Source organism: Pongo abelii, chromosome 2, assembly GCF_028885655.2.
Source record: "Pongo abelii isolate AG06213 chromosome 2, NHGRI_mPonAbe1-v2.0_pri, whole genome shotgun sequence".
In the NCBI taxonomy this organism is placed as follows: Eukaryota; Metazoa; Chordata; class Mammalia; order Primates; family Hominidae; genus Pongo; species Pongo abelii.
This window is the reverse complement of record NC_085928.1, coordinates 103,074,344-103,088,405: the sequence shown is the minus strand read 5'-3', so window position 1 is coordinate 103,088,405 and position 14,062 is coordinate 103,074,344. Positions and strand designations below refer to the sequence as shown.

The 14,062-nt window shown below is 45.7% G+C and overlaps 1 protein-coding gene across 11 annotated transcripts in view; it reads left to right on the top strand.

Moving 5' to 3' along the window:
* DOCK3 (dedicator of cytokinesis 3) overlaps positions 1-14,062 on the top strand; it is a 735,525-nt gene that overhangs the window by 686,432 nt on the left and 35,031 nt on the right. For all 11 annotated transcript variants that reach the window (XR_008523281.1, XR_008523280.2, XM_024244830.2 and 8 more), the window contains 3 exons: positions 4,328-4,388; positions 4,905-4,998; positions 7,201-7,349. Coding sequence is in view for 9 of the 11 variants with exons in the window: in XM_024244830.2 (XP_024100598.1) it covers positions 4,328-4,388; positions 4,905-4,998; positions 7,201-7,349 (304 nt within the window). In the remaining 2 variants the exon portion in view is untranslated. The remainder of the gene's footprint in view (positions 1-4,327; positions 4,389-4,904; positions 4,999-7,200; positions 7,350-14,062) is intronic.

Sequence of the window (14,062 nt, the reverse complement as noted above, 5' to 3'; positions counted from 1 at the left end):
CCCACTGTGTTGCCCAGGCTGGTCTCAAATTCCTGGGCTCAAGTGATCCTCCCACCTCGACCTCCCAAAGTGCTGGGATTACAGGCCTGAGCTGCTGCACCCAGCCAGAATTAGAATTTCTTAATGAAAGTCTGCCTTCTCAGTTGTATCATGGCTTTTGCATTAGTCCAAACATGACAATGAAACCACAACTGCAGCCTTACTCATTCTCTCAGCAGGGTTCAGGTGATAGCTAAAGGTGCCTTTTGGGAGCCTGGAGGAAGGTGAGGAGAAATGATAAATGAAACCCAGCTCCAAGCAATAGTTGCCTTCTCTGTGCTATAAGCTGTGCAAATGCCAAATGAGGGGAGCATTTTCAGCTCATGGATCAGGAAATGGGAGAGTTAAGCCTGGCTCCAGTTGCTGCTGAAGTAGAAGATGCTGCTATGCAAAAGATTCAGGTGTCCAATGCACTGGCCTGGATATGGAAATGGAATTCCTGAGAAATGTGCTCACGTCTTAAGCATCCCCCCATTCTGTAGCACAGCTATGCTTGTGCGAACTTCAGCCCATTTTTCCTGGGCCTTTCGAGTTCAAAGCTGGCCTTGGGGCCCCTTTTACAGCAGGAGACTTCTTTGTTCACACCAGGTCCGTAGCTTCTCCTGCAGCTGCAATTAGACAGGGAAGAGAGGTGGGCAAAGCGCTGCACCTCCCCCTTTCCAAAACATTTTCTGAAGTTTGGCTTTATTCACCGTGGCCTAACGAAGGAGCAGAAAATAATTTCTTAGGCTCCAAGACCTTGTTCTAGCCGCCTGTTTGATTTCTTTAGCTGCCTTCTACAAGCAGCTCAAACTCATGCCCAAAACCAACTTCATTCTCTATTTCTTGTCTCGGTGGTGGTATCTACAAAAAGTCCAAAGTCTTTAATATGGCATTACTGGCCTTTGCTCACTTCTCCAGACCAATCTTCTGCTAGTCCCCAGTACTCATGCCCTACACCCCAGCCTCCCAGTGTTGCTCCTTGCTAACATGCAAGGAAACCACATAATGTTGATGATGGCCCCTGTCTATTGAAAATCTACCACATGAGTGTTCTACATACATTTTCTCTAATCACATAAGCATCCTCATTCTTTTTATCCATGGAGACAACTAAAGTGTACATGTGTAACAAACCTGCAGGTTGTGCACATGTACCCTAGAACTTAAAGTATAAAAAAAAAAAAAAAGCCAAAAAATAAAAAAGAAGAAGTACCGCTGCTAGAATTTGAACCCAGATCTAGCTGACTCAAGAACCATGCCCTATCTCTGTGTCCATGTTGTCACCACTTAATCACTTGTATTTTCCCTTCAGGTTTCTCTGTATGCTGTGTTCTCTCCCAAGAGTGGTCTTCCAACTCACCCCTATTAAGGAAGCTTTCCCAAGCCAGGAGCTTACCTTTCCGTGCACATGTTGAATGATGATCATTTGTCATCTTTCTGTCTTACCTTACAAAAGAGGACCAGCTCCTTGAGGATAGGAACCTTGTCCTTATCTCCCTGTTCCCCTGTATGGGGGCCAGCTCCTGGCAGGTGCATAGTAAATAATGAGTGATAAACTTGTTGGAAAGAACATGCAGGAACCAAGCAACTCTTTTCCTCTACCTCAATGCAGTTAGTTCAAGAACTTACTAAGAAAAGAGTTGTTGGTCAGGCACAGTGGCACATGCCTGTAATCCCAGCACTGTGGGAGACCAAGGCAGGCAAATTGCTTAAGCTCAGGAGTTTGAGACCAGCCTGGGCAATATGGCGAAACCCCATCTCTATGAAAAATTGGAAAAGTAGCCAGGCGTGGTGACATGCACCTGTGGTCCCAGCTACTTTGGAGGCTGAGGTGGGCCAATCACTTTAGCCGGGGAGGTCGAGGATGCAGTGAGCTGAGATTGCACCACTAAACTCCAGCTTGGGTGACAAAATGAGACCCTGTCTCAAAAAAAAAAGAAAAAGAAAATAGTTGTTGATATGACTCAAGGGAAGGACATCAAACAAAAAGGAAAAAATAATTTTCCTTTTTGTTTTAAAATATATACATTTTAAAAATATATACAAAGTTTTAAAATATATACATTGATTAAACAAATAATCAGTAGATTGTACTCTAGAATTACCTGAACCTGTTATGTAAGACTCAATTTTACACTGGCAAAACTTTAGATACTCAGAGGAATACCTCTTCAACTTTTATATCAATGTCTTTAACTTTTGTGTGAATCTCAGACACTCTGTGTCAGACATGAAGATTCTCACTGGTAGTAACTATATTTCCCAGGTTAGGAAGCAGAGCCCTAGAAGGGTTTTTTTTGTGCCTGGAACAGACAGGGACAGAGCTAGAGTTGCCAAGCCCTTGTGGCTCAAAGTGGAACCTCTACCTGGAACGGGCAACTGAGGGTTATGAAGCTGGCCTTTCCCAGGCCCCTCAGGTTGCAATGAGGGCTTCCTGGTCACTGATGTAGTCCCCAGCCAGCCCACTACCCAGGTGAGCCAGATGCTTCAGAAGCCTCTTTCTGGAGTCTTCCCTGCTTACGCTTCAGAGAAAGAGCAAGAGGAAAGCAACAGCTGCACCTAAGTCAGACTTTAAAAGGCATCCACCATGAAGTAGCCACACAGAAGTGATGCAGAGCTACACAAAAAAAGAGTCTGCTGTCAGCAGTGCAGAGGAGAAGCAGTCATAGAGCACAGAAGTGTGTAGGATGCCCCTGGTATCACAGTGTTGAGGCCAGTTCCTTTCTGTTTAAGGGACTTAGCTATGAAGTTCTGGTTATGGCCAAATAGAAGTTAATCCTTGGTAAATGTTTCAGATGCTTAATAGAAAACACAAATCACTAAATGCCAAAGTGGCTAGGTAAGATCTCACTGCCCTTCATGGGGCCAACTTACTGGGGAGACAGATGCCTTCTACCATTGTGTGGGTTGCTTGGAACAACTTGGCCATCTGACCTCAGGCTCACTCCTCGAAAAGTCAAGCAGTTTCCTGGCCCTGCTAGCGCTAAAGGGACAGGTTCTGCAGAGGGATGTTCAGGACCCTCATGTCTGGCTACATAGGAACCAAATATCTTATGTGGTGAATGTGCTGATAGGTCAAACCCCCCTAGAAAGGAGGGCCTTGGTTCCAAACCTCACAAACCTGTCAACTCTGACAGGAGACTTCCACAGGAAGGACATTTGGCTTTGCAGAATATCATGAGAGGAGTATGGATTTTCAACATCCTTTTCTTTCAAAGAAGTCATCCCAAGGTTCTTCCTCTGCATGATGGGAAGGTGGGGAGAACTGAGTTTGTCAAATGACCATCCAGAGGCTCAGTGACTTGGCCTAGGGACCCTGACTCCCGGTTGTACTGCTCTTCACTGGGCCCTGTGCCTGTCAGTGGAGCAAAGCCAAAGACACTCTCCAACCTGACCCTAGAAATCTGTATAAACCCCTTTCTGCAGCTCTTCCCCAGAGCTGCTAATACACAGCTGCACAAGAAACTAGATCTTCTCTATAGCAGTGTGGGCTGCTATGGAAGGAGACACATCAGGCAGATGGCACTCTGGCTGGCATAGGAGATGTCTTGCTGGATTCACCAGTCTGGTTCTCATTCTCCTTCATCTCCTTGTGCCAGGCTTCTGCTCCTTTCTAGAGGAGCTTGGCTTTGACCAACCCTCTCCCTATCTTGGAAAAGATCCATTCTCAGTGTTCCTATTTTCCTGTCTCTCACAGGCCATCCCTGATCCCTCCTACACCCAGACCCTGCTAGGTATGAATGCAGCTCAGTCCTGGCTGATGCTTTAAGCACGAGACCTGCTACTTCTGGTGATAGATGGCTCCAAACACTAGTACACAGGAAGGAAACCGTAGGGAGAAATGTCAACTAGGTGGTGAACATGTACAGAGCCCTGAAGCTAGGGCCGTGAAGTGGAGGGTCTTGGCTTCTATTCAGCACTCCTACAAAATGAAACCTGCCTTTTAAGGAGAATTCTGTGCCTCCCTTTTTGGGAAGTTGAGGATTTGGCCTTCCACTTAATTCATACACCCTTTTGTGCCAAGGACATTGGTAGGTGCCACTTAATACCCTGAAGTAGCTCTGGGCTCTCTCTGTGCTCTGCCACCAGAATAAGGGGCTCAGTTGAACAGAGATCTTTGAGCCCTGAGAGTGGTTCCAAAGCTAAAGGAGCTCACAGTAGAGTCCTTATCTATGGAAGCAGTTCCTGTTGGAGGCCATGTCAATCTGGGATTTGGTCATACTAATGCCCCAGTGATAGTACAGTTCTTTGTGTTGTCTCAAGGCCCCACTTCATATCTGGTGCTCATCTGTGCTCTCTCTTCCAGGGACTGCATGAAAGGAGAGGAAACAGAGAATAAGAAGATCGGCTGCACTGTTAACCTGATGGTGAGAGGACATGGGCCCTGACTTCTCTCTGCCTACTGAAATGGTTTCTGTCCTGCACTGTGATTGGCTTGGCCCTTCTACAATACATGGCTGCAGGCCTAAGGGTTTGAATCAGGACATCAGCCCTGTTACTGGTATCTTAGAGGCCTGCACTTCCCCAAACACATTCCTACTTGGGGAAGTAATGAAACGAGCTTCTCTTTGGATAGAACTCTAGCCTGGCCTCTTGGCAAGGACCCACTAACCCTGACATACCCCAATTCACAGTCAACCCTGACTCCTCATCTGCCCTGATGCTTTTCCTCTTAACACTACCCAGGGCTCCCATAGACCTGCCAGTGGTTCCACCCACAGCAGGTGTTCCTTCTGGCTGGTGCTTTCTCCTTCTGGTGCTGTCTGCCTCCAGGGCCTGCCCTCCCCCTCCTGCCCAGCACATCCACGGCTTTGGCCAGCTGCCCAGAGCTTGGCTATGGCTTCCACAGGTAGTTGACAGGTGTTTCCTTCTCTTTATTGTAGAATTTTTACAAATCTGAGATTAACAAGGAAGAAATGTATATCCGCTACATCCATAAGCTTTGTGACATGCACTTGCAGGCCGAAAACTACACAGGTAAGTGGGGAGAAGAGAGAGCCATGCCTGACCATGAGGACAAACTGAAGGGATTTGTACAATAGGCAGAGAAAGGCTTCAGGCTGGTGCCTGCCAGATCTCAGCAGAATGTTGGGGCTTGTGCTATCCCCTCACGTCACTCATTTCCCTCAACTCCTTTGTGGCAGAGAGAAAGCAGGCAGAACTTCCACTTGTGCCTTTGTGCCATGTCATCTGCTACTTGAGGCTGTTTCACTCTTCTTCCCTCCTATCCACCCCTCTGAAGTCTCAAGGGTGACCTCCAAATTCTGGTGCACCAGGTTCAGAGCATCCTGAGCTCACTGTCACTCCTTATGAACAGAGAGCCTTTTTTAGGACTTTCAAAGCTGGAGCTAAGTTTATAAAAAGGAATATCCCCCTAACCCTGGAACTTCCAGAACTCACTAGCAGACCTTCCTTGCAGGCTAGGCTCTTCAGACCCTGCAACTGCATAGCAGCCTCACATTGTGCACCCAGTGTAGAGTATGAAGAACATTCATCTGACTTCTTGACAGGCCAGACAGGGCTCCTTTCATTGTATCTACAATTTAATCCAATATCAAGGCCTTTTCTAACTAGAACAAATTTTAAAGCATTCAAAGTGGCTGTCACATCTGTTTACTGAGAACTACGCTGAATCGGGGTTGCGTGCATGCACGTGTGTCCTGTCTGATTGACTTATGCCATCGTTCCCCTCAAAGAGCCATTTTCTCCACTGTGGTGACCAGCCATTATGTCTTAGCTCTTAGGCAATAGGACTTGAATTTGTGTGATAGACCAGGAAATTTAAGCTATCCTTGTCTGCAAACACTATTGCAATTAGGTAGATTTGTAGAAACAGAGAATCCTCCTTCTTTATCTCTAGCCGTTAGAGAGTGTTTGGCATAGATGGTATCTTATCTGATAGCACAGCTTGGCAAGAATTAAATCTAAAATGACTGGGCTTTGAATCTTAAATTCAGCTGACTAATAAAATAAAATGACTGGGCTGAGTCTACCATTCTCTGCATCCACTTGCACCCAGGATCCCAACAACCCTCTGAGAGGGCAGTGAAGAGAAAGACTTTGATAAATGTTACGTATCAGTAGAAGCATTTGCTAAACTCCTAGGGAACTTGGCCATGACTGAGAGGCTGGGTCAGGGATTTTAACAGAGAAAGAGTGCTAAGCCTTGTCTCTGATGGCTCAGGGAATGACATCTGAAAAGAATATAGGCAAGGAAGAAAAAGACGTTCCATGGTTTCCTAAGCTCCAGAGGGAGGCCCTGAGTTCCACAGGGCTTGTCCCTAGAGAGAAAAGGCTTCCTGATCCCATGAAGAGGCGTGTACATTCCTTGGCAGGAAGTTCCAGTGGCAAGGGCACAGGCAAAGAGGCAAGGATGAGGAGGAGCCTAAAGAGTGGACACAGGCAAGTGGGCCTAGCTAAAACTGGAAGTGGGTCAATAAATGGTTAGAAATGAGATTCTTCATAGTCATGGGGAGTAGATTTGAGTAGGGCCTTGAAAGCCAGGCAGAAGCACAGAAGCTAGAACTAATTAACTTGCCAGTAGGAGATGCCCACTAAAAATGAACAACTAGAACAGAAGAGAGAAAATTGTGTAATGAGGCCCCTGAGCCATGGCTGTGATTCAGTATGACTCATCCCTTGGAATGTAGGGAGCCATGGTATTTCACTGCTGTTGTTTTACATAACCTTCTCTAATTGTTCCACACATAGAGTAAGATGTTGCCAGCCCTTCACTCTGGGTCTAGTATCAATTTAGGTTCCTTTTGTAATGGAGCCCTAAGAGCCAGTTCTGAGAAGGTTGGAAAGGAAGCTGTAGTCAGTTGAGCAAAAAGGAACCCAAGAGCTCTCTCTGATGTGTCAACGTCTCCCAAAGCAAGGCAACCTGTGCACAGATTTTTGGGTAGCTGAACCATTCTTTATTAATCTGGAGGCCGGAACAGGTGACCAGGCCATGGAAGGAAGGTGTCTACCAGAATATTTGGCTCCTTCATGCTGCGGACGAGGGTTATTGGCTTGCTGAGCAGCCCTACTGTTTCATCTTTGGTATCCAGTGTCCCTGACCTGGGCTGCACATGACTTGCACTGGCATTCTGCCCAGCATAGTCCTCTGACACCAGGCTGCTCCTGGGCCCCTGAGCAAGGGAAGCCCCTGGACCTCCGTGCTGACTGTCCCCACAGAGGCCGCATTTACCCTGCTCCTTTACTGTGAGCTGCTGCAGTGGGAGGACCGGCCACTACGGGAATTCCTCCACTACCCATCGCAGACAGAGTGGCAGCGGAAGGAGGGACTGTGCCGGAAGATCATTCACTACTTCAACAAAGGCAAGGTACGCATCATTAGGCAAGCTCTTTAGCCCTTCAGCTTCTGCTGTGATGCATGGCATCTTGACACCATAGGGTTAACAGCAGCTGCAGGGGGTAGTGTGTGGGGTGGTGAGTGGGTGGGTGCCTATCTATGTGCCTAAGATGTGGAGGCAGCATGATTTTCTCTGAGGGAGAAAAAGACAACAGCCTAATTCTGTGGCTTGAAAGCCATATCCAGATTGTAGGTGTTAGAGACTACCCCACATACCAGCTTTGCATATCTATAAATACGAATGCTTCTACAGCAGGGGCTTCTGGAACCCTGTTTGTTTTTATTGGATTTACTTAAAGAACTGATATGGCTTTCTAATCTGCTGCCATATAAAATATGAGTGGTAGAAATGAATGGATTTTAACCACAGCCAAAGGAGGCCTAAACTGCCTCTTACTGGTATGTGTTCTTTTCTTAGATTTCCCTTCCCTACAGCACAGCCTGGGCTCCTCTCATGTTGGGGTTATTTTCCATCAAACTACTTTCTATGGGATTGGCAGCATTGTCAACACTGGTTTAGGCTTCCTTGGGACTTCCCAGCCATTCTCCTCCCATCTCTGGGAGAGCTCTACGTGGGGCCCTCTGACTACCTACTGTTAGATGTGGCCCTTGTGCTGGAAAAACTTGTTAAAGCCATTTTCTCTTTACTAAGCTTTGAGCACATTTTAAAGCTGAAATAGGGTCATTCATGGAACTACAGTAGCTGAGCCCCTGACTCAAATGGAAATTGGTTTTTGAGATGAGTTTTTTCATCAAAAAGAAAGATTTAAACATTAATGGCTTTTGCCTATAAATCAGAAAACATTCTTCAGTTTTACATAACATGGGGGACTTCTGTGTTTGTCAAAAATATTCACTCAGAAAACATTTCCCCATACAGAGAATGCACTGGTAAGCAAGAACCTTTCCAAAAGCACAGAAACTCTTATGTAACCTAGCCCAGAAAGGATGCCCATGCTCAGCTCTCAGCCAGCCCATGCGACTGATCCACACACAACGCTGACCCAAAGCCTCTGGTCCTTGCTGATCCAGGGCCTGACACAGAGCCCCTCACGTGCAGTTTTAGGCCTATTTTCCTGGCACCTGGCTAACCTGGAGCTGCCCCTCACCCACATGCCCAACAAGCCCTCCTAGCTCACAGGGCATGACATAAGCATGGTGTGAGTACGCATGTGTGCTTCTAGTGCATTCATTCTCATTTCTTTCCATGGGCACAGAGTACAGAGTGGAGAGTTATCCTAATCTGACTGAGTCTACCCGTGGGATGCATGAGCATTGATGGTCCCCTCTTCATCCCACATTATAGTAATGCATAGAAAAGCAGGATTAAACTTTAACATGGACTAGGGAGTAAAACACAAAGTGTGCCTGAGTACTGTAGATGGACAAGAAGGAGAGAAGGACTAGGAGGCTCCATAGGCCACCTTCTCAGGAATCTCCTCACTTCTCCTGCAATCCTGTCTTTGCCCTGAATTGCTGGAGGAGCAGAGTCTATGCTGAGTAGAGACCACTCAGTGAGCCCTCTCATGAGCTCATCCTCAAAGGGACAGTTATCGGACCCACTGTCTTAGGCGCACACAGGAGGCCTACCTTGTCTGTTCCTGTGCCTCAGCTCCTGATGAAACTATTAGGTGAGATTAACCAGTTCTTCTTGAAAATATTCTGAGTTTTCAAGAAGAAAACCGTGGTTCTAGAAAAGCAAAACCCAGATGCTATGGGAAAAAAATGCTCCTGTGGGGCAGGGATGCTTGGCACCAGGAGAAAAGCCACCTTGGCAACAAGAGAAGGGCAAAGAAAGAAAGGAGGAGCAGGTAGTGAGTTTCTAGCTCTCAACACTGCCAGCACACCCTACCTCACAAGGCAAGCCCCTCCTGGCTTTTCTTCCAGACACTACCCCCAAGAGCTGCCCCATAGGGACTGCTCATTTAGGTGATGATGGCCCCATGTAGGGCTAAAGATGCCCTGCCTGCTGACAGTAGCTTCCAGTGAAACAAATGTCCTCCAGTGGGATCAAGGCTCATCTGTCTTGCTGGCATCTCTTCCCTAGTTTGTAACCATGCTGCTCCAAGGCACTCACTCCAAGGCCTCTACTCCAGTTATCTTTAGAATGAACAAGGACGAAAAGTAGTAGAAGAGAAGTGATTGGATTTCAGAGACTGGTAAGGCATTTTGGAGTAGCTTTGCTTTCTGCCTGAAGGAAGGAAACCAAAGGAAAAGATGTAGATGGGGATGCATTGCACCTGTAGTACATTTGCTACCTCTGTGCAGAGGCAGCTCTCAAAGCCCCCAGACCCACCATTGTTCCAGTATACCCCTCAAAGTTGGCACATGCTCTCTGGTATCTGCCTTAGACAACACAATCTCCCTTGGTCCCATGTTTATGTCCTGGGTACCCAGGAGGATTAGCCATGGCTAATAACATGGCCATAGCCTAGTCCTGAGCCATTCTCTCCTGTAGTGAGGTGGTTGACTTACAAACCTGCTACAAGTTGGACTGGGCTCTGGTCCACAGAGAGTCAGCTCTCCCAGGCCAGACAAGGAGAGAGGGAAACTCCAAAGAGACAGGATGTGGCAGGGTGAGAGTTGAGAGAAGGAAGGGGTGATGTGAAGATCAGAGCTGGTCCTGCATCTCTAGGTGGAGGAAGCAGGCAGGAGGAGAAGCTGGACAGAGGCTAGCAAACCATCAGGGCTAGACCAGCCACTTCTCTGGGAGAAGGCTTGGGCTCTCCTGCTTGAGGGTTTACCATGGTCCACACTCATTTGAAGGAATGACTGTTACTTCTAATATGTAATGTGCAAACAGACTGCCAGACTGGTGGCCCATGCTTTTCCCTTCCTTTGCCATTTGATTAGAATGAGCCCTAAGTCAGTACAACTTTTTGAGCTGTCCCTGCGAGGGAGCAACAAGGATATATAAAAGCACATATTAGGCCAGGCAAGGTGGCTCACGCCTGCAATCCCAACACTTTGGGAGGCCAAGGTGGGCGGATCACTTGAGGTCAGGAGTTCAAGACCAACCTGGCCAACATGGTGAAACCTCGTCTCTACTGAAAATACAAAAATTAGCCGGGTGTGGTGGCGCACGCCTGTAGTCCCAGCTATTTGGGTGGCTGAGTCATGAGAATCACTTGAAAATGGGAGGCGGAGGTTACAGTGAGCTGAGATTGCACCACTGCACTCCATCCTAAGTGACAGAGCAGCTCTCTCTGAAACAAAACAAAACAAAAGCACAAATCTGCAGGAGCTGGTAGAAGTGACTGGATTTCAGACACTGGTAGGGAGTTTTAGAGTTAGCTTTGCCTCCTGCCTGAAGGAGGGAAACCAAGGCAAAAGATGTGGATGGGGATGCATTGCGCCTGTAGTATATTTACTAACTCTGTGCAGAGGCAGCTCTCAAAGCCCCCAAGCCCACCAGTGTTCCAGCATACCCCTCAAGGTTTGCAGAGTGTCTTAAAATTTTTGGTCCTGGCTCATTCTAAAGATAATTGTGGTGGAGAGGGGTGCCTTGCAGCATCAGGGTTACAAGCTAGGGCAGAGATGCCGGCAAGATAGATGAGCATTGATCCCAAAGGAGAAGACCTGTTTTTTACTGGAAGCTACTGTTAGCAGACAGGGCATCTTTAGCCCCACATACAGCCATTCATCTAAATGAGCAGTCTCCCATGGATTGGCTCTTGGCAGGCTGGCCAGAAGTCTGTATACAACTCAGCTGTAAACTTAGCTAGCCCCCATGAAGCTGCCAGCCAGGCAGACCCTGTTGTGGGTCCATTGCTGAAATCTGCCCAAGCGGCACTTGGAGAGGACTGATATACGCCCCCTTGAAAGCTGTGATAATGGGGGTACAAGAGGCTTTCTAGCTCACTGAGGCACAGGCATTATATTAAAGCAAGGAGTCAGGGTCTATTTAAAATTCTGTTTGGCTGGGCATGGTGGCTCATGCCTGTAATGTCAACACTTTTGAGAGGCCAAGGTGGTAGGATGGCTTGAGACTATGAGTTTGAGACCAGCCGAGGTAACATAGCGAGACCCCATCTCTATAAAATATTTTAAAAACTAGCCAGGCATGGTGGCACACACCTAGCCCCACCTGTAGTCCTAGCTACTCAGGAGGTTGAGGCAAGAGAATCTCTTGAGCCCAAGCATTCAAGGTTGCAGTGAACTGTGATCCTGTGATCATGCCAGTGCATTCTAGCCTGGGTGACAGAGCAAGACCTTGTTTCTAAAACAAACAACAAAAAACACACACACACACACACACAACAACAACAACAACAACAGAAACCTCTTTGGTTTGTTTTAATCTTTTTAATTGGTCCTGCGGTTTCAATCCATATGGTGTTAATTTCTTTGAAGGATAGAAAAATGTACTCTTTTGAGAAACACAACTCCAAATGAAACAATGTTTTCCTTCTCCCTGATGCTATTTCAAAGAGTATTCTTACAAATATAGTCCTTATGTTTAATGATTTATGCTGAATTATTTACCGGTGAAATTATATCTGAGATTTGTTTCAAATACTATGGAGAAGAATAAGTGAATAGGGTATGAATAATACAAGATTGGCTGTGAGTTGGTCATTGTTGAAGCTGGATGATGGATAGGGGTTTATTCTTCTAGTCGCTCTACTTTTCTATATGCTTAAATTTCCTATAATAAAACATTTTTATTAGTATTGAGAAGTTGGGGAGCCTGGGTAAATTATCAAGTAAACTAATGACCCTCAATCTAACCAAAAGAGGTATATATTTTTTTAATTATACTTTAAGTTCTAGGGTACATGTGCACAATGTGCAGGTTTGTTACATATGTATACTGTGCCATGTTGGTGTGCTGCACCCGTTAACTCGTCATTTACATTAGGTATATCTCCTAATGCTATCCCTCCCCGCTACCCCTACCTCACAACAGGCCCCAGTGTGTGATGTTCCCCACCCTGTGTCCAAGTGTTCTCATTGCTCAATTCTCACCTGTGAGTGAGAACATGTGGTGTTTGGTTTTCTGTCCTTGCGATTGTTTGCTCAGAATAATGGATTCCAGCTTCATCCATATCCCTACAAAGGACGTGAACTCATCCTTTTTTATGGCAGCATAGTATTCCATGGTGTATATGTGCCATATTTTCTTAATCCAGTCTGTCATTGATGGACATTTGGGTTGGTTCCAAGTCTTTGCTGTTGTGAATAGTACCGCAGTAAACATATGTGTGCATGTGTCTTTATAGTAGCATGATTTATAATCCTTTGGGTATGTGTCCAGTAATGGGATGGCTGGGTCAAATGGTATTTCTAGTTCTAGATCCTTGAGGAATCGCCACACTGTCTTCCACAATGGTTGAACTAGTTTACAGTCCCACCAACAGTGTAAAAGTGTTCCTATTTCTCCAAATCCTCTCTAGCACCTGTTGTTTCCTGACTTTTTAATGATCGCCATTCTAACTGGCGTGAGATGGTATCTCATTGTGGTTTTGATTTGCATTTCTCTGATGGCCAGTGATGATGAGCATTTTTTCATGTGTCTGTTGGCTGCATAAATGTATTCTTTTGAGAAGTGTCTGTTCATATCTTTCACCCACTTTTTGATGGGATTGTTTGATTTTTTTCTTGTAAATTTGTTTAAGTTCTTTGTAGATTCTGGATATTAGCCATTTGTCAGATGGGTAGATTGTAAAAATATTCTCCCATTCTGTAGGTTGCCTGTTCACTCTGATGGTAGTTTCTTTTGCTGTGCAGAAGCTCTTTAGTTTAATTAGATCCCATTTGTCAATTTTGGCTTTTGTTGCCATTGCTTTTGGTGTTTTAGTCATGAAGTCCTTGCCCATGCCTATGTCCTGAATGGTATTGCCTAGGTTTTCTTCTAGGGTTTTTATGGTTTTAGGTCTAACATTTAAGTCTTTAATCCATCTTCAACTAAATTTTGTACAAGGTATAAGGAAGGGTCCAGTTTCAGCTTTCTACATATGGCTAGCCAGTTTTCCCAGCACCATTTATTAAATAGGGAATCCTTTCCCCATTGCTTGTTTTTGTCAGGTTTGTCAAAGATCAGATGGTTGTAGATGTGTGGTATTATTTCTGAGGACCCTGTTCTGTTCCATTGGTCCATATCTCTGTTTTGGTACCTGTACCATGCTGTTTTGGTCACTGTAGCCTTGTAGTATAGTTTGAAGTCAGGTAGTGTGATGCCTCCAGCTTTGTTCTTTTTGCTTAGGATTGTCTTGGCAATGTGGGCTCTTTTTGGTTCCATATGAACTTTAAAGTAGTTTTTCCAATTCTGTGAAGAAAGTTATTGGTAGCTTGATGGGGATGGCATTGAATCTATAAATTACCTTGGGCAGTATGGCCATTTTCACGATATGATTCTTCCTATCCATGAGCATGGAATGTTCTTCCATTTGTTTGTGTCCTCTTTTATTTCGTTGAGCAGTGGTTTGTAGTTCTTCTTGAAGAGGTCCTTCACATCCCTTGTAAGCTGGATTCCTAGGTATTTTATTCTCTTTGAAGCAATTGTGAATGGGAGTTCACTCACGATTTGGCTCTCTGTTTGTCTGTTATTGGTGTATAGGAATGCTTGTGATTTTTGCACATTGATTTTGTATCCTGAGACTTTGCTGAAGTTGCTTATCAGCTTAAGGAGATTTTGGGCTGAGACAGTGGGGTTTTCTAAGTATACAATCATGTCATCTGAAA